Here is a 20,776-nt window from a genome sequence, read left to right on the forward strand (position 1 = left end):
TCTGAACTCTAGGGTACAGATGTGGGGACCTGCATGAAAAACCTCCTAAGCTTATCTTTACCAGCTTAGGTCAAAACTTCCCCAAGGTACAAAATATTACACCCGTTGTCCTTGGACTGGCCGCTACCACCACCAAACTAATACTGGTTACTGGGGAAGAGCTGTTTGGACGCGTCCTTCCCCCCAAAATACTTCCCAAAACCTTGCACCCCACTTCCTGGACAAGGTTTGGTAAAAAGCCTCACCAATTTGCCTAGGTGACTACAGCCCCAGACCCTTGGATCTTAAGAACAATGAACAATCCTCCCAACACTTGCACCCCCCCTTTCCTGGGAAATGTTGGATAAAAAGCCTCACCAATTTGCATAGGTGACCACAGACCCAAACCCTTGGATCTGAGAACAATGAAAAAGCATTCAGTTTTTTACAAGAAGACTTTTAATAAAAAATAGAAGTAAATAGAAATAAAGAAATCCCCCCTGTAAAATCAGGATGGTAGATATCTTACAGGGTAATTAGATTCAAAACATAGAGAACCCCTCTAGGCAAAATCTTAAGTTACAAAAAAGATACACAGACAGAAATAGTTATTCTATTCAGCACAATTCTTTTCTCAGCCATTTAAAGAAATCATAATCTAACACGTACCTAGCTAGATTACTTACTAAAAGTTCTAAGGCTCCATTCCTGGTCTATCCCTGGCAGAAACCAGCATACAGACAGCCACAGACCCTTTGTTTCTCTCCCTCCTCCCAGCTTTTGAAAGTATCTTGTCTCCTCATTGGTCATTTTGGTCAGGTGCCAGCGAGCTTACCTTTAGCTTCTTAACCCTTTACAGGTGAGAGGAGCTTTCCCCTGGCCAGGAGGGATTTCAAAGGGGTTTACCCTTCCCTTTATATTTATGACAAATGGGAATGTCAAATAATTGTGATGCATCACAATCAAATGGAATGCACAATTGCCAATATTGTGGATTACCTACAGATGTATTTGCTGTATTCAGTTGAATGTTAATATGTTTGTCTCTTTACTTGTGTTATATTGAAAGTGTCAACTGAGTGTACTAACTGTTACTGAGCAGGATTAGTTTATTTTTTTTTCCATAGCACCTAAAAAGGATTAACTTCCTGGTATCCCCTTAATAATCACAGAAATGACACTACAATAGAATTCTCTAACTTCAACTATACTTCAAGACCTGTAACTTTCCTGAATCATAAAATTATCCAAGCAACAAACTAGAAAGATTACTAAGGTTCTTCAGTAGATGGAGAGAGCTGCTATATCACTGAGCAAACCTTCATTAGTGTATCTGTCTCCAGAGAAAGAAGCTTCCCAGTTGAAATTCTTAGCTTAAAATGTAAGCATTTATAGTTGTGTACTTGTAAATAAACCACTTGAATATGATGGTTCTTATGGAGCAACATCAGCATATCCTCAATTCCTAAACAGAGCTGAATTTGTGCTTCAAAGAGTTCAGTAACCTAGAGTACTTAAAACAAAATACCTGGCTGTTATACTAATCTTGCACAACTGTTCAGTCGCAACACTTTCTGGTCACCAAAGTTTTGTGACTGAGTTACTTATTTTATGTTGAAGGCTCAGTTGCTTATGGTTAATACAACAAATATAAACTGTCCAAATACAGGAACATCTGAGTAGATGCCTGCTAAATCTGAAAGGCAAGACAAGCTGAAACAAATATTCTGTTTTAGGTGTAAACCAGAGATTTATAGTGTTAATGAAAACCTTTCCATTGTTTCCCTTTGCCAATTTTTTGTTTTGGATAGAAACAATCTCGGTTGAATTTTGCTTTAAAAGCTTACTTGGAAATTCTACTTCTGATATATTGCATGCTACTTCACCGAGCATTTAGTATATTATTGGTGTTTCTGGCTGAAATGCCCATGGCTAGAAATTTCTAAATAGGTTGTAGCAATCCGGAAGTCAGTTGGAATGCTCTATTGAAAGCTGGGTAGGCAGAGGGAACCTGAGCTCTTGGGTCTTTATCCCAGAGTTTGCTTGCAAAGCCTTTTTCCTCCTGCCTCTTGGTATATGCTTTTTCAGGAGACAAAATATGCTAAGAAACTGCCTAAATGCTGTCTCAACTAGTTTCTGTTGTATACTGTTCTCCCAGGCCACACTCAGTATCCTCCTACTATAGTTCATGTGATCAGCATCTAGTTGTCTCAACCAGCTGCGTTCCCTTGTCAGTGTTTAGCACTCTGTGTTGGGAATGTGTTGCCATATTTTCATTTGAGAGGCAAATAATAAGTTTGGCTGTTAGAAAAATGGGAGTAACAATGTCAATTGACAGATAAGGCAGTTTCCTGCAATATCTTTTTGAAAACCCTTGTTGAATTAAGTTTAAGTATCTTTGGAGTCCATTGTATTACATACAAAGGTTATTGTGGGCTGGGATTATATGTAATCTCTCTAGGGGAGAAATGTGAGGTGAACCCTTGGAAGTGTTATGAACTTCATAGGACTGTAGTGAACACTGTTCCAGACAAGAATGGACTTCTGGGACAAACAAGTGTCAAGAGGTTTGACTGGAGAAATCTCAAGATGAATGTAAATTCCCCACTTCTAGTAATGCAAAAACCCAGCCTTGAGGCATGAGCCATTGTCTGGTAAAGATTACCTGTTACTGGAGTCTCAACCAAAGGCCCAAGCTGTATAAAGGAAAAACTAACTTATTCCAGGGGAGGGTGGGCTAGTTCTGAACTAAAGCTGTTATGAACTTGTAACCACAGGGGGAAAAAACACTTTTTGTTGGGTTTGAAGGACTGACTCCTACCAGAGCCCCTGCTGTAGTTGGGGAGTGATCTCTGGTAAGCTTATTAGGATGTATGTGGTTCTTCTATTTTTTTTAATACATTTTTTTCTGTAATGTTTTTACCTTAAAAATATATGTGCTTTCTTATAAAGGGCTGTGTGGTAATTTATAACTGCTGGCAATTACAGTGGCTTGTAGCCTTTGAAGAGAAAGTAAAGCAAAACTGCTGGTCTATTTAGGCAGTCTGGCTTGCTGGGAATATCACTGTATTAGGCAGGGGAAAACCCCAGTCAGGAGGAAGACATGAGTGTCTTCCCACGAAAGGTGATGGCTAATTAGCTGGGAACATAGTAAGTGCCCTTGGTGAACTATAGAGGGGGAATACAATGTAGTTGCCCTTAACTGTGACAGCAGATATCCTTTAATTCTAACCCAGACACTCAAAGGCAACAATTCTAAAGTGTGACTTTAATAGAGTTCTGGCCAGGACTCCGGAGACCTGGGTTCTATTCCCAGCTGTACCACTGATCTATTGGATGACCTTGGGCAAGTCACTCTAGCTATTTCTTACTCAGTTTCCCATCTGTAAAACTGGGTTAATGATACTTTGAGATCTACAGGGGAAAAGCTCTATATAAAAGCTTGTATAGATATAAGTATTGTTGTATTTAATACTGTATTAAATTTTTGCTTAATGTTGACAAATTGGAGTTGTTCAAAACAATACAATGGTAAAAGTATTTTTTTTTTTTTTTAGGATTCCCAATAATTAGCCATGTTTGTAAATTGCTTGGAGATCCACTGAGAAGCTCTAAGGGCACAGTTGTAGGTCTTTCCTGCCTTTTCCCACCTAAATTAGCTTATTCAGAAATTGCTAATTTCATTGACTGACTAGTATCTGCTACAAACTATTATGCACCTTAAGAAACATTTTGTTTGATTAATTTGCTGCATCACGCAATATTTTTATTTATGTAATAGATATATCTTAACACATGCTATAATTCTTCACTAAAAAACTATCTTCTTTTAGTTGACCACAGCCGGGTTAAACTGACTTTAAAAACACTCCCGCAAGATTCAGACTATATCAATGCAAATTTTATTAAGGTATGTATTTAACATCTGACTACATTAAAATACCTTTGGATTTCATAGAAATGCAATTTTAATTTTTAATATTTTACAAACCTTATGAAATAAGAACTCAATCTTACTATAGAACATTTCCAGTTGGCATAATTTTATTTAATTTTCAAACATGTTGGTGTGTACTTTAAATGAGTTAATGTCTAAGGTTACTTTATACAATACTATATGTTGTACTTTTATTAAAAAATTTAGTTCGGAATTGGCTAACCTATCACGATTTCAGTGCAGTAAAACTGTAAATCTGTCATTCTTTTGATATATAGTTCCAGGTAACATTTATAAGACAGACTGTTCACAGGAAAATAGATATTTTAAGACAAAAAAATAAGTTGTATATACCTAATTTGCATATTAATGATAGAATATTCAAGCACATATCAACGTATCTCTGCATCTCCATGCAGTGGTGAGCTTTTGCAAAGGCTCACCACTGCATGGAGATGGTAGATCTAGAATATTATTTATATACAGATCTTCCAAAGTTTAGCAAATATTTGATCACTATTGGGGGGCAGGGGGATTATTTTAATACAATAAAAGTAGCATTCTTTCTGAAAACCTACTTTTCAGGTAGTAGAGTCATGGTAGGATGCTGTTATGCTTTGCCTTTTGCCTGTATCATCTGAAGTGACATTTTTAAGTTTCTCTGGAACTCTGATCCACTTTTCTTCAGTGGGCATGCTTTTAATCTCTAATTCTTGCTTTTTTTTAAAAAAAAGTTTCACTACTTGGATATAAAATTGATTTGAGAAATTTTTATCAAATATTTCAAAGTTCAGTCGAATTTTTGTTCGTTGTCTGAGAATATTTGCTGCTTTTGACTTAAAAATAAAAATATTCTGACTAAAACTGTCTTGTAAAACTTCTACATTGAAAAATTAAGCTTTGAAATGTAATACTAGTTAAAAGAAGAAATTTAAACACTAGTAATCAAAACTAAATTAAATGTAACTAAATCAAAATTAAAAAGTAAAACAATTATAACTGGGTTGCAAAATTAATTAGATAAATTCATGGAGATAGATCCATCAATGCTTACTAGCAGAGGCGGTCAGGCGTGCAACCCTATTCTCTGGGTGTCCCTAAGACTAGACCACAGAGGATGATAGATCACTTGAAAATTGCCCTGTTCTTTTCATTGCTTCTGAAGTATCTGGCGTTGGCCGCTATTGGAAGTTAGGATATTGAGCTAAATGGACCATTGATCTGACCCAGTATGGCCATTCTTATGTAAATAATTCTGCACGTTTTCTTAGAACTTTTTTTGGTGGTCAAATTTAATATGAAGCATACTTTCAGATTTAAATCTAAAGTATTTGTTTTTACTCATTTTTAACAAATCTATAAAGCAAGGGAAATATTGCAGAATTGGAACTTCCATACAAACTTTCCTTTTCAATCAATCAATAAATAAATAAATTTACTGAACTCTTTGGTCTTAATTTTTTATGCTGGCATAATGTAAGAATTTACAACTGTGAAATCCTGGTCCATTTGAAGCCAACAGGGGTCCGTCTACACTGTAGCTGGGAGCATCTCACCCAGCCTGAGTAGATGGACATGTTGTAGCCCTCCTTGAGCTAGCGCATTAAAAATAGCAATGTGGATGTTGCAGCACAAGCTAGCCACCTGAGCTCAGATGCATGAAGTTAGATGGGCTTATTATTTGGTGGCTAGCCTGTGCTCGAATATCTACTCTGCTTGTGTGCGTGTGTGTGTGTGTGTGTGGCATGAGCGCATATCCATCTACCCTGGCTGGAAGGCAGCTTCCAGCTGCAGTGTAGACATACTCTTGTAAAATTCCCATTGTTTTACCCCCCGCTTTTCCATCAAGTCAGCTGTTTGGAAGTGTGGTGGAGGCTATTTCTGCCACTTTTTTGGATATGGAACAAAATATCAGTTTGTGAAAGAAGGACACTGAAAAGAGATTCTAGATTTACATTTAAATTATGAAATAAGGATTTTTTTTATCCAATACAACCAGACTTCTATCGTGAACATTCAGCTGTTTCTGTCTTTTGCAATTTTAGGGAGTACATGGGCCAAAAGCATATGTTGCTACCCAGGGACCATTAGCAAATACAGTAATAGATTTCTGGAGAATGATATGGGAGTACAATGTTGCAGTAAGTACCTTACTTCTCTTTTTAAACTTGTTACATACATACATGGTGATGAATATTGAGCAACTAAAAATACATTTTCAGAGTCTTTTGGAGCTGTTGGCAGAAAGGAATGTTTACAAAAATTGAGCAACTTGGACTTCTGCTAAAAATTCTACAGACTGGCTAAAACCTTAGTGACCTACAGTGTTGAAACATAACTTGTTTTTTATAGTATGAATGAAAACTGTGGGAAAACATTAAATTTAAATATTGCCAATAAAATTATTTTTATGGTATACAAACAGCTCAAATGCATCATTAATCATTTTCCTGGAATAGGGTTTATCACTCTAATTAGTCCGGTATGGATGGCAAAATCGATTTCAGAAATAAGGATTCAAACATTTTAAAAAAAAGAGGAAAAAAAAGTGAGTTTAGGAGTAGTCTTACTTTTAGAGTTCATGTAGTGATATAGTTTTGTACTGTTGTAATGAAGTAAGTGGAAGCTTTAGTACTATGAAACTCATCTCTTTTCTACTAATTCATGAGCCTTTCATAATTGTACAACTTTCATTCATAAATGTTCATAACTGAAGAACATTTAAAATCTGTTTTAATATTTACCAATTAAAACAGTGATTTAGTGACTGGGGAAACTTAATATTACTCCATAGTACAATGAATTGCTTAACATTTAAAGATTTCCTATCTAGAAGTTTAAGGTAATACACATAACTCCATGAAAAATAGCAGTAAGTTACATTTTAAAATTTTGAATACTTATTTCTTTATTTATGTATGGTCAGTGCAAAAATCTGTCCTGATTCTTTCCAGGCAATTTAACGAAGCCAACTATGGCTGTGTTTGCTTGTAAAGCATATAACCACTTACATTGTATAAAAATGTCAAGGTCAATCACAACTTGTCATTCTATGTAAGAACTTAAGTGTATAACTTCTGTAGACTGACTTCTCTCTCTGTTAATTTAAAAACATTAGGATGGCAATGAATACAAATAACTAATGGATTTAAGAAATTACTATTGCTATTTGAGTAGATTAGCTATAAGTGATTAAAATTCAGACTCAGTGTTTAGTATTTAAATTAAGTTAATATTAAAAGTACATACTTCTGCATGTGTGCAATTCTTAATATGCAAAACTTGTATTTAGATTTTAACAAAGGTTTAAACACTTCAGTAATAGGCAGTCAGTCTGAGCACTTTCTCAGATGGCAAAGTTCTGAACTTTCATGAAAGATGTTAAAATGTTAACTTCCCGTAGTTATATATTTCTTCCTTTTTCAGATAATTGTAATGGCTTGTCGAGAGTTTGAAATGGGACGGGTACGTATGCTTAAAATGGAAATATGAATAAATGTTGCAGCCCCACTGGCTAGGACAGTGTTCTAATTATTGAGACTTTTTATGTAAAGTCAATAGCTACAAATATAGCTCAATTGCACCAAGTAAGAGCCTTTATTCTTGTCATTCTTTATGGAGAGAGTTCACAAATCTACTTCCACAAGCCAAGTTGTGTCAATATGCATAGAAAATCAGTGAATTTGGCCACTTTTTCATTCTAGAAAGCGGCTGTTTTCTGATAACTGTACCTTGGTGCTAGCGAGGTACAACCTGAATAGAATCCAAGCTAATCTTTATTTTCAGTTATAAAAGGATCTCTCTGAATTAAAATGAACTAATGGTAGCTGTACTGCTGCTGGTCTTCTCACTGTGGAGATTATAGTGCAGTTTTAGGCATAAAAAACTCCATTAAATCAAATAAGGAATCTAGATTTTGAGTCCATCAAACCCCATGTCAGATGAGGAGACAGGAAGGGCTGATATTGCTCTGTCATGCTCCCTAGATTAGTGGGTATTTCCAGTGCCACAGGGAAACTGTGCAACAACTATTGCTACCCCTGTGCATTCACAAAAAGTTTGAATCGGGCTCCAAAAGATCACGAGGCTTTAAAAAAAAAAATCTCACTTTAGAAATCTCTTGCTTACATCTATTGGTCTTCGGTTTTTTAAGTCCTTAAGATTTGTTTTCAAACTTTTCTCTGCAACCATGAAGACTAAAATCTTACTATTTTTGTTTAGTTTTAAATGAAGGCTGAAATGCTCTCTCAATCACAGGACTCCAGAAGCTGGAGTTTTAAGAAAAACACCAAATATGAAACTTGCGATAAAATTACAAAAGATGGCAACATTTTTACTGTCAGTGACTTTCTTAAAGTACCAACTATGGATTAAATTAGGACTACACTATTTTTTTAATAGAAAAAATGTGAGCGGTACTGGCCTTTGCATGGAGAAGAAAGCGTAACTTTTGGACCATTTCAGATTTCTTGTGTAAGTATACAGTTTTGTAAACTAATATTTTTAATAAATTTATTGCTGTACATCTTGAAAGAGCTCTTCCTATTATCAGATGTACTCATAGCACAGACTCTGAATGCATTTTTGTAATCACGTGTAAGTTTTAATTCTAAACATGTAACGTTTTAAAAATACACCTTTTTCGTTGTGGACAGAACAGGCCCTAGGTTGTTTCACTGTGGCTACTAGTTCTCAGTTATTTATTGCGGATCCCTAGTGACATAAGGCACTGTCTTGCCTGGCTATGCAGAGGACTTTAGTGTGTCACTTTGTTATATTATATATTGTATATAATAAATAATTTATTTTATTATATTATATTAATGTAAAATGCATACTTGTTTATTGTATGTCTTGTAAAATTAATCTTTCATATTTAGCAAATAACTGCAGAGAGGTGAATAACTTTTTTGTAGCTGCCCACATTTATATTAAATATTTGGTTGAGTGCCAGCTTTGTTTGACATTGCACAAGGCCCAAATGGTCCCTGGCCTGAGCTTGTCATTTAAAATTCAAAAATTGATATTCATATACTAGTTAGACCAGGAAAATGGTAACACTTCCTTTGCTTACTAAAAAAGGCATGGGTACAGTAGTATGTTTAAGGGCCTTCAAATGCAAACTCACTTGAAATAGGTTTTAATAAGAAGTGAGAGTGCATACTGGGATAGAGGTGGCATTTGTGGCATGGGTTGGTTGCAATATAAGGCATCAGGAAAAGGAGGACAATAAAAGGAGAGGTGAGGCTGCTATCGTAGAGGGAGTGAAAAGGGTAAGGAGAGACTCAACAATATAAGTGGGACTGAATTGTGTCCAATCTTGGAAAGAAAAATAACCTTAAATTTGATTGAGTAAATGATGGAGAATTAATGGAGGGATTCAGGTGGGGGCGAAACATGATCTGAGTGCATGGCAAGGAAGGATAAATTGAAGGAAGCAAGTTAGAAAACAAGGAGGCCAGAGAAAGTTAACTAAGGCATGGAGAAGCGTTGGAGGTACAGGAATGTATTTTGAAATATCATAGAGAAAAGTGACAGAATTTGGTGACAGCTTAGTTTTATGGGGAAATTTCATTTCTAAATAGAGTAGCCTCTGGCCAAGATATTAACTGATTTTTTTTAAACCCAAAATCTTATTTCATTTTTTTTTAAATGATAAAACATGTTTACCTGTCTAGCTTCATAGCAGATAAATAGCTTTTACACTGACTCTTCAAGTAAGTCTTAAATTGTCAAAAAGTGAATTATTTTTGCTCATGTGACACTATAGAGAATAAAGTTGGGGTTTATATCTAATTTGTTCTATATTAAATTCCTATCCACTCACAGATGTTTCCTCTTATTTAGGAAGCTGAACAAGCAAGAACAGACTACTATATTAGAACGCTATTACTTGAATTTCAAAATGTAAGTCATTAAAACTTGAAAGGTTTTCCCACTCAGGACAGTTGTTCAAACACTAGTTATGTTTTACATTTTTGGTCTTAATCTGGTGTGACTTAACATCTGTTCAAAGATCTCAGATGGTAAATCAAGGAAACTTACAAAAAAATCAAGTCAGTAATATTAAAGGAGCAAAAACTTGGTTCTCTGCTTGTGTACATTATTAAGTTTGTAAGGGATATAAATAGTTCAGTTATAAGAAACAAAAGGTTCATAAATGTCTTGTAGCATACTATCTGTTCTTACGGTAGTGCTTTTGTGGTTAACCAAATCTGTATAACGTTTTTCAGTAGTGTTCATTAACAATACAGGGCCAGATCTTCAGCTGGTATAATGTGTTGAAGTCCATGAAGCTATACTGTTTACACCAGCTCAATATCTGATCCACAAATTTAATCTGAAGGCTGAAAGAAGTCTTTTTTGATCCAGCCAGCCTTTTTAATGCCTCTTAGTATGTGATCTGACTGTTTCCTTGACAATAACTGTGTGTCTGACAGACTTACTGACTGCCCACCCTACAGATTATTTATTAGCGTGAGAAAGTGCATCCTGGTGTTTGTTTGAACTTTTCTTTTAATCTCCAGTTACACTCACTTGCCTTATTATCTTTGTTTAATGTAACATGATACTGTTCTTCAGTCTAGATTTGATAAATAAAATTTCTATCTGGACTTCAGTATCTTGCTGAGATGGCCTCTGAATGTTTTTTTGCTTCATCTAATAGATGCTTTTAGCTTTAAGTTAATAGGTGCTGACCTTCCTGCTTCTGCTTGTCACTTTGTTTTTGTCAGTTGAAGTCCATAGGGATTTGGAGGATGCAGTCAAGGCTCAAAATGGAAATAAACGTTAAAAACCATACAAAACAAAATCTGTGCTTAAAGCACACTTTTTTTTGCCATCAAAATTACTAACAAATTTTAGTGTTACTAAAATTGCACTTTCAAGATCTAGTTCACTGGTTAGAATAAGAACCTTATGAGTAACATTCTCTAATATTTAAGTACTTACGATGAATGATCTGTGATAATACCAATTAATACTGATTTTTCATGTTGGTTAATTTGGAAGTTATGAATGTAAATCCTTAAGAATTGCAGTCACTTTTTTCTGAAATAAAACTAAGTTCTTTACGTGATGTCCTTATGGGACACGTGTATGGCAGCGCCCCCTGGGTCTGGGATCGGAGATCTTCGTCAGCAGTGCCCTTCGGGCCATGTGCCCCTGGCCCCCCTCGCACTCTGCACAGGATGTGTGTATATATAGTGCTGTGTGGTCTTAGTGCCCACAGTTCCTTCTCTGCCACCTTTGGTCTGTGACAGAATCCGCAGCAGAGTCCGCTTTTCCCTTACTAAATAGTGCCTTACCCGTTAGTGTGGTTACTATCTTCTTTCTTAATTTTTTTTGTTTTGTCTTTTGTTTTAATTTTACCTTCAGTTATTTCATGCTTAGGTTTCCGTTTCCCCACTTTCCACCCTTCCCAATTGGGAAGCTTTTTCCTTCACCCTTATGCCCAGATACTCCAGGTTTAAAGAGTACATTTCTTGCAGGGTTGCCGTCCTGGTAATGGGCAGCCACCCACAGTGCATTTGCTGTCTGGGAGAGGGACATCCCACAGAAGTGTTCCCACTGCCTTGGCATGAAAGCTAGAGCCAGAAAAGACCGGACTTTAGATTAAAACTTCTCTGTGACTAGCATCGGACCCAGGCCTGGACTCTTCCCCAGAGAGGTCCTCATGTTCTGCCAGGTTGTTTGCCAGTCCTCGTTCCCCATGTCCCTTAAAGAGAGAGAGCCTTCTTTCTTTCTCTCTTGGACAAAAAGAAATGGGCTCCCTTCTCACAGTTTGAGGCACAGCCCACCAGAACACTGTCGCCTGCGAGGTCTGTTGCCTCAGCTCGTCTGTCGGGATGTAGCTCCAGGGCCCGTCCAAGGACCTCTGGTACCAACTTGAAGAAGCAGTCTTAGGATCCTAACCAGGCCAAACCTACAGCCCTTGGCACCATTTCACAGCTCTGAGGAACGAGACAGGCCAACTTCAGGAATTTCAGCACCGAAAGAAATGCCGGCACTGGCACTCTTTCCAACAGCGATTAAACCGTTGGCCCCGAGCAAGCCCATGGCATCATCGAAATCGTCTGCACTGGCCAAGTCTCTTGCGCTGTGGACACTTCAGGGGAATACACCCTTCCTTTTGATATAGAGTTATATACTGGCATCGATGATGCTTTTCCACCTTCCACAAGACTTTAGATACCCTAAAAAGACCTGCTGGTATCTGACATTCCTGAGTCTCTGCTCTTTCGATGTGACCTACCCTCTCTGGACTAAATGACACCCCTACCTTTCTCCTCCTGAGGATGGCACCTACCTTCCCCAGAGATGAGGAGGAGTGTTCTATTACTCCCTTGTTTGCCAGGCAAATCATACCTCTTCATCTGCCCTTTCCACAATCCACATCTGGTCCACAGTCTTGGCATGGACCACCATAGATACAGCCACATATTTCATTCGCTCCACACTGGCCATATTGGAACCCTTGGGCCATGTACAGGGAGCAGTTGGGAACCCTCCCAGAGAGCAAAGCCGGAGACCTGCACCTTTTCCTTCTCCATCAGTTGCTTCCTGCTGGAGTTTGAACCCCTGCCGGTACCAATTGAAGAGGAGGAACAGGAGGAGGAGGCTCCACCATTTTTCCTCCTCCTCCTCCCTTTATGAGGCTATCATGCCTCCACCTCCTACATCTGCCTACGACTTCAGACATTTTCAGGACTTATTCTGCAAGATTGCAGACTCCTTGCAGATTCCTTTGGAGGAAGTCAAGTACCAGCAGCATAATCTGCTTGATACCCTCCACACCTCCTCCTCCTCCAAGGTCCCACTACTGATCTATGAGGCTCTTCTCAGCCGTGCAAAGCTGCTCTGGTAGACCCTGGCGTCCATCCCTCCAACCTGCAAATGTGCAAAAAAAAAAATGTTCCAGAGAAGGATGTGAAATTTATATTCTCCGATCCCACCCCAAGTTCTTTGGGGGTCAATGCAGTGCACAAAAGAGGCTGTCAATTCCAATGCAATCCAGACAGGGATTGGAAATGCCTGGACTTATTTGGACACACAGCGTATTAATCAGCCATGCTCCAATTAAAAATTTCCAGCTATGAAGCTCTTGTGGCTAAGTATAATTACCTAAACTACTCTAAATTGGAGGAACTCTGCCATGACCTGTCAGAGGCCAAGAGAGCAGTTCCAGTCCTTAATATTGGAAGGACACCTCCTAGCTCATACAGCCCTGCAAGCCACGTTAGACTGTGCAGACACCACTGCCTGATCCATCGCAACTGCTGTGGTTATGAGGCATGCATCATGGCTTCATCTCTCAGGTTTTCCTAATGAGGTACATACCACAGTAGAGTACTTACCTTTTGAGGGTCAGAAACTATTTTCAGAGCGCATGGACAATTATCTGCGTTCTCTCTCTAATAGACTTCCAAGCTACACTCTTACCTTGGCATTTACACGTCAGCACCAAAGAGACACCCAGCGAAATACTCTCCCCCTCCAATCCTAACCACAGCAGTACACCCCTCAGCAGCACTTTGACACCCAGCACCAAAGACAAAGGCCTCCTATCAAATGTAGACAGCCTGCTCATCAAGGGGCTACCTCTCACGTGCCCCCACCACAGCAACAATTTTGAAGGTGTGGTTGAGACCCCGAGAAGCCTCCCACTATTCCAGTCATTCCCACGGTCTTTGATGTTCCACTAGTTTGGTGAACGACTAGCTGTATTTTTCCCCTCTTGGATACTCCTCACCTTGGACAGGTGGGTTCTAGAGACAATCAAAGGAGGATACTCCATCCCCTTCGTATCCATCCTGTCGTGGCATACTCCCTCCTTGTCCTTCTTCAGAGACCCCTCTCACAATCCCATTCTCTGGGGAGAAATAGATCATCTTCTGGAACTGAGAGCCATAGAACCTGTCCCTTCCTGGCACATTGGACAGGATTTCTACTCCCACTATTTCCTGATCCAGAAGAAATCTGGTGACTGGCGAGCCATGATGGACCTGTGCTGATATATAAAATAAACACCTGGTGCAAATGTCAAATCTATTTGTATATTAAATAAGACTTACTGTTCATGGACCTTCACAATCTAAACAAATTCACCAAACTGCAATGCATCAAAATGGTTACTCTCTCCAGTATTATCTCAGCACTGGAACAGGGGGACTGGTTCTTGGCCCTTGACCACAAAGAGACATACTTTCGTATTACAATACACGCTGCTCACAGGTAATTTCTCCAATTAATCTTGGTGTGCCAGTACCAGCACAAAGTACTGCCTTTCAGACTGTACTCCACACGTTGGGTGTTCTCCAAGGTCCTTGCAGTAACTGCTGCCTATCTGAGGAAACAAGATGTCATCATCTTTCCATACTTGGGTGACTGTCTCTTTAAGGCCGCATCTGAGACTGATGCTCTCTGAGCCGTCCACATAACAATAGACTTGTTCACAAAGTTAGGTCTCCTTGTGAACCGAGAAAAGTCCACTTTAATGCCGGTACACAACTGGAATTCATTGGCGTGCAGTTGGATGCCAGACAAGCCAGAGCCTTTCTACCTTCTCACAGATTCTCAAGTGTAGTAGATCTGGTATCAAACATATGAGTCTGCCTCCCGATCTCTGCCAGAACATGCCTCCAGCTTCTAGGCCACATGGTAACGGCCACTTTCGTGGTCAGGCACGCAAATCTACACATGCAATGTCTTCAGCTATGGCTCCGTACAGTATATCTCCCCCACAAACACAGCCTTTACAAGCTCTTATCCATGCCGATGAGAGTAAAGGGGTCACTACTTTGGTGGACACAGCCCAACAATGTTTGTGTCAGAGTTCCTTTCCTCCAATGTCCACTGACCATGATCCTAATAACCGATGCCTCCCTAATCACACAGTGCAGGGCAGATGGCTGTTAACTGAATCCATCCTACACGTCAATCTCCTAAAACTACGAGCAGTCTGCAATGCCTGCCAACATTTCCTACCTCTTCTCAAACATCATACTATGAGTGATGACTGACCATCTCACCTGCGTATATTACATCAACAGACAAGGTGGAGCAAGGTTCCACTCTTTATGATCAGAGGCACTCAATTGGAACTGATTTGTATATATTGAATATATTGTATATATTGAACTCAACTGGTGTATCCAACAAATCACCATTTCAGCAGAGTACTGCCCTGGACACCAAAACACTATTGCAGACACATTGAGCAGTAGGTTCTCCCACGCTCACGAAGGGGAACTGGATATGCAAGCACTTCAGCCCATCTTCAATCGATGGGGATACCCCACCATAGAGCTCTTTGCCACACAGCACAATGCCCGCTGCCCTCAATTCTGTTCCAGAGGAAGACTGGGACATGGATCTGTAGGAGATGCATTCCTCATAATATGGGACATACTGCTCCTTTTATGCCTTTCCCTCCTATTCATAGTATTTTGCAAGCTATGAGAGGATCGAGCTCATGTCATACTTATAGCTCTAACAGGGCCACGACAGGTCTGGTATACTTACCTCTTCTACATGATGGTGTGCCAATTGATCTCTCTCCATCCAATGCCACTGCTCCTTTTGCAGGACACATCCTCCATCCCAATCCACAGATGCTCCATCTCAAAGCCTGGCTCCTCCATGGTTTGGACAGAGTCAAACTGATATGTTTAAATAGCAGGCATGACACAACTAGACGCACTTACGTTCACAAATGGACAAGATTTCAATACTGGTGTGTCTCCCACCAAGTCGACGCTTTCTAATCACCTACAAGTGGCGCACTCGTACGGACATCACTCAAAGAAGAGAAGGTTACTCACAATGTGCAGTAACTGAGGCTCTTCAAGAAGTGCATCCCTATGGGTGCTTCACTACCCACCCTCCTTCCCTCTGCTTCGGAGCCCCCCCCCCCAAAAAAAACCCCAGCTCTGTGGCAGAGAAGGAACCTGAGGGCGGTCGGACCGCAAAGCACTATATGTATGTCCCACGCATAGCTCTGGGAGAGCGGGGGGTGATCTGCGTGTGTGGTCTCATGGGCACTGCTGATGAAGATATCCGATCCCAGGTGCAGGAGGCAATGCCACACCTAAAAGTGGAGCACCCATAGGAACAAACATCTCAAAGAACCTCAGTTACTGCACAGGATGAGTAACCTTCTCTTGAACAAAAGGTCTGACAGGAAGAGAATTTAATTATTGTAAAATGTTAAAGTTCCAGGAATAGTTTGAGAATTCGTGTGTGTGCGCACGCACACAGAGTAATTCTATGAAAAAATAAGGGTTAAATAATGTTTAAAATTCAGAACTGGTCATGGTAACAAGTATTGGAAGTTTTCTTTTTTGCTAAAGGAAATCAAGCTCACTTCCAAAAAAAACTGTTTAAAGAAATGCAGGACTTGATCCTTTTTGCAGAGTTATACCTCTTAAAAAGAGGGCTAATTTGTAGCTCAGAATAAAGAGTTGGGAAAGGCCATTTATGCTCCTGTCAGGTGGCTGGCAATAATACAGATTTCATTAACATAACTAGCCTAAAACAATGTTGGTAACATAGGTGATTATCCAGCCTGGGGTTTGTAGTGGCCACCACTGTTACTAAATGACTGTTTCAAGCTACTGTCTTCTGCTTGGTCAGATTTTCTCACTTAGAGGCATTTCCTGTCCCTAAAAATAACGCAGATCTCAACCATTGCAGATAGTTATTGTTCAGAAAAAAGCTTACACAGACTAGGGTGTACAGTTATATCAGTTTATTTTGTTCATCAAGCTGCAGGAAGACATGACAATCTATAAAACATTCTAAATTCTCTGATTTTAGCGATATCTTTTGACTACCAGCACTAAATAAGCTCAGAGGGACTTTGAATATATTGTGTTATATGTGTGGTGAATTGTTCCTTACAGTTGTTTTTGGGTGCACTCAGTGCATTGCTACATTTAAGGAATTTTTAAAGAAATGTAGAGGGGACTGGATAATTCAGGTTTATTGTTGATAATTTTTAGCTTGTGTCCCAGTTAGCATCCAACCGTTTGACCTATGAAGTCTGCAGTCCCAGTTAAGTTCCTATAGGACACCTGTCCACTATATTACAATAACAAAAACAACACTAGTAACAAAAACTGTCACAATTTCACTTTGTTTACCATCTTGGCAGTAAAGCCAAAGATAGGTTTAAAAAATGAATCAACTCCTCACCCATAGAGTTGGTCCCTCTAAAACAAAATAATTGAGACACATTGACAGGTTATTTTGGGGAAGCTGGATAGCTGTACTTAACCTGCTCTGTCAATAAAGGTATTTTTTTCTCGTCATGAGCATCTAATTCTCCTTTTTCAAAAAATCAATTAGTTACACTAATTAAGCAGTCTTCATTATTAGATGTAAACTTGCCCTTTTATCTCATAATGGTACACTCAGTTCAGCAAAGGAAGAAAACTGGTATCTGCAGTCTGTAGATGAGCTTGAACAAATGAAATGAAAACCTCTTTCTCATCTACTTCTGTGAAATGCTGTTGGAACATCGTATGCACTACTTTTTTGCAGTTTTTCCAGAAGTCTGCTAGTTTGGATCTGTTCTAAAAAATACTTATCAAAAGCATAAGTTTACAAGTTATTTTTCTGCTAGTCCTGCAAACTCTTCCTGGGATCTGAATGTCACTCTGGATCTATCGTTCTTTGCACATCTACACAGTTCATAAAGGTTTTGCGGGCCAAGTTAGGTCCTTACTGACATATATGCAAGCCTGTTGTCTTCAATGGACTTACACAGGTGTAAACAATTAGAATTTAATATGTTCAGTTAATGATGTACAAGACAGAATCTCTCTCGCTCTGTTCCTTTTGTGGGTCCAACAAAAGTAAAAAGATGAGGTCTGCACATCTGAGTTCTTTTCCTATAGCCCCTCTTTTCAGCCTTCTCCCTGGGCTTAAACCAGTGGTTTTCAACCTGTAGTCCACAGAAACCTGGGGTTCTGCAGACTGCACATCCATGCAAAAAATGTTAGGGGTTTTCAAATGAAAAAAGGTTGAAAACCACTGGCTTAAACAAATTTGTTAGTGAATGCTTACTTTTTACTTAATATAATTTCAGATTACGAGTTTTACTTTATACAAAAAACACTGGAGTCCATGGTTTGTTTGTAATAAAATTGGAGATCTTTATTTCCATATCAACCCCAATGCAAAATCTGTTTCATCCACTTGTGCTGTCCTTGCTCAAACTTACTTCACTTTGGCTAAATGCAGCATCTGTTGTCTTTGCAGTGAAAGTCTTTGATCAGGAAAATAAATCATGCAGAAAATGATCATACATTTATACAAAATTCTTCAATGTGTGTTTGATTTAAATTTTTTTCCTTAGGAAACTCGTAGGGTATATCAGTTTCATTACGTGAACTGGCCTGACCATGATGTTCCATCGTCTTTTGATTCTATTCTGGACATGATCAGCTTTATGAGAGAATACCAGGAGCATGAAGATGTGCCTATTTGTATACACTGCAGGTACCAAATATATTTCTTAATATTTTTTAAAGTTGTATGTTTGGTACAAGACTTACATGTGTTAATTTTGAAAAGTTCCTCTTCTAGCTCATTGGCAAAAAGAACCTCTTTCTTCTTCAAGTGCTTGCTCACGTTGATTCCATTTTAGGTGCGTGTGCGTACCCATTTGCACGACGGTCGGAGATTTTTGCCTTGGCATTATCCGTAGGGTCAGCTACAGCACCATCTTCAGTGCTGTGCCCATGTGTCAGTATATTAGGTGCCACTGGCCCTACGCCTTCTTGGTTCCTTCTTAGTGCCCGTGGTGGTTTGTCAGAGCGCCTTTCCCTTGCCTTGCAAGGGCTAGCGATTCTTCTACTTCAGGCTTTGAGCCTTAAAGCCATTTCGTAAGTCAACACAGTTGTTTGTTGCGGTGGCGGATAGGATGAAAGGTTTTCCAGTGTCAGTGCAGAGGATTTCATCCTAGATCACAGCCTGCATCCATTACTACGATGACTGGCAAAGGTGGCTCCACCAGCGACTGTGACTGCGCATCGGCAGCCTTCCTGGCCCAGGTGCCAATTCAGGATATCTGTAGGGACACGACCTGGTTGTCTGTCCACGTGTTTACGTCTCATTATGCATTCACTGAGCAAACCCGAGACAGTGCTGGCTTTGGCAAAGCAGTGTTGCAAGACTCATGACCGTGAACTCTGAGCCCGCCACCAGGGATATGGCTTGTGAGTCACCTAGAATGGAATAGACATGAGTAAGCACTCGAAGAAAAAACAGTTACCTACCTTTCATAACTGTTCTTCAAGATGTGTTGCTCATGTTCATTCCATTACCCATCCTCCTGCACCTCTGTTGGAGTTGCCAGCAAAAAGGAACTGAGAGGGCATTGGGCTAGCGGTGCCTAATATACCGACGCATAGGCGCAGCACTCAAAAGGACGCTATAGCCTACCCTACAGATTCCACTAAAGCAAAAATCTCCGGCTGCGCATATGGGCGCGCACACCTAGAATGGAATGGACATGAGCAACACATCTTGAACAATAGTTACAGAAGGTAGGTAACTGTTTTTTCTACTCAGCGTTATGGATTATATATACTTTAACAAGTGACCCAAAGGCTAACTGTACACTCAGTAGTTTTAAAATGTAACCCCTGGCTGCCCTCTCCTCTTCAAGTGAAGGACTGAGGACAAAGCAGTGGAAGCTGTTTCTAAGGACATTTCAGAACTAGAATGGGTGGAGTATTAGAATACGTCTTATGGACAAGATGCCTAATGGGTCTTTCATCTCTAAATTCTATAAATATGGGAAATTAATCTGCTGCTGGTTTTCATTGCCGGTATGCTTAACAAATACACAACTTCTGTGGCTATATTAAGGAAGATGAAAATTCTAAAAAATAACAGGCCTGTATGCATTTGTTAACTTATATACATCCATATGCAAATCAAGTGCAGTCATTGGATTTCTGGCAAGCTACCAGTGCAGACATCAAAAGTCTCTCAAAAGCGCGCACCTTTGCAATTGTTTAATGAAATACATGTTAAAACTACATTTCCAGTTTAGACTAAAACACAGAACTTGTTATAGACTGAATTTTGCTTCATGATAGCATTGCAAAAACAAAAATACAGCCAAAGAGAGAAATATATAGCAGTATAGTAATGAAAATGATAAAAATATTAGTTGAGTACTAAAACCATGTTAAGAATGTGCCTATATATTTTCATAACACGCTATAGATTAGAAACAACAAACACTGCAATGCCGTTAATTCTCAAATTATTAATTTTCTTAGCCACTGTGCTGATATATAAAATAAACACCCCGTGCAAATGTCAAATCTATTTGTGTATTAAATAAGATTTACTGTTCTTAAATTCCAGAAGGTTTCTTTCCTTGTTGATGAGCCTACTGTATTCTCCATTTAGAACATCTATTAATTCTAGTATTTCTAGGGTGCTCTGACGAATGACTTCTGAATCTATAGCAGGATTAAGCATAATATAAAATTGAGGCTTATGCAGTTGTCACTTTTTTTCCTTAAAAGAATAAATGCCAAAGTAGCAATGACTATACTTAAAAAAAGCAAAGGTAAAATCACCTTTCCAAACATCTGAACTTCCCAAGAGGGTGTGGAAATTTCCCTTCCCCTAACAAAAAACAAAACAAAACTGAAACCCTTTATCATAGACCAGAGCAGTACTTGGCTGCTGTTGCAGAACCTGCAGGAGGACTCGAGCATCTATTTTGTTGACCCACAAAATTTAAACTATTCTTGCAACATCTAAAGGGTATGTGTTTAAATACCTACCAAGTTATGATTATATTAAACCTATATGATTTGGATTTCCCTTTAATAC

General features: G+C 39.0%; 1 protein-coding gene across 6 annotated transcripts in view; it reads left to right on the forward strand.

Moving 5' to 3' along the window:
- PTPN12 (protein tyrosine phosphatase non-receptor type 12) overlaps positions 1–20,776 on the forward strand; it is a 150,572-nt gene that overhangs the window by 69,663 nt on the left and 60,133 nt on the right. For all 6 annotated transcript variants that reach the window (XR_012156837.1, XM_073328578.1, XM_073328580.1 and 3 more), the window contains exons 3-8: positions 3,813–3,889; positions 5,962–6,057; positions 7,343–7,381; positions 8,318–8,389; positions 9,764–9,823; positions 18,276–18,418. Coding sequence is in view for 5 of the 6 variants with exons in the window: in XM_073328578.1 (XP_073184679.1) it covers positions 3,813–3,889; positions 5,962–6,057; positions 7,343–7,381; positions 8,318–8,389; positions 9,764–9,823; positions 18,276–18,418 (487 nt within the window). In the remaining variant the exon portion in view is untranslated. The remainder of the gene's footprint in view (positions 1–3,812; positions 3,890–5,961; positions 6,058–7,342; positions 7,382–8,317; positions 8,390–9,763; positions 9,824–18,275; positions 18,419–20,776) is intronic.

Source organism: Lepidochelys kempii, chromosome 1 (genome assembly GCF_965140265.1).
Source record: "Lepidochelys kempii isolate rLepKem1 chromosome 1, rLepKem1.hap2, whole genome shotgun sequence".
Lineage (NCBI taxonomy): Eukaryota > Metazoa > Chordata > Testudines > Cheloniidae > Lepidochelys > Lepidochelys kempii.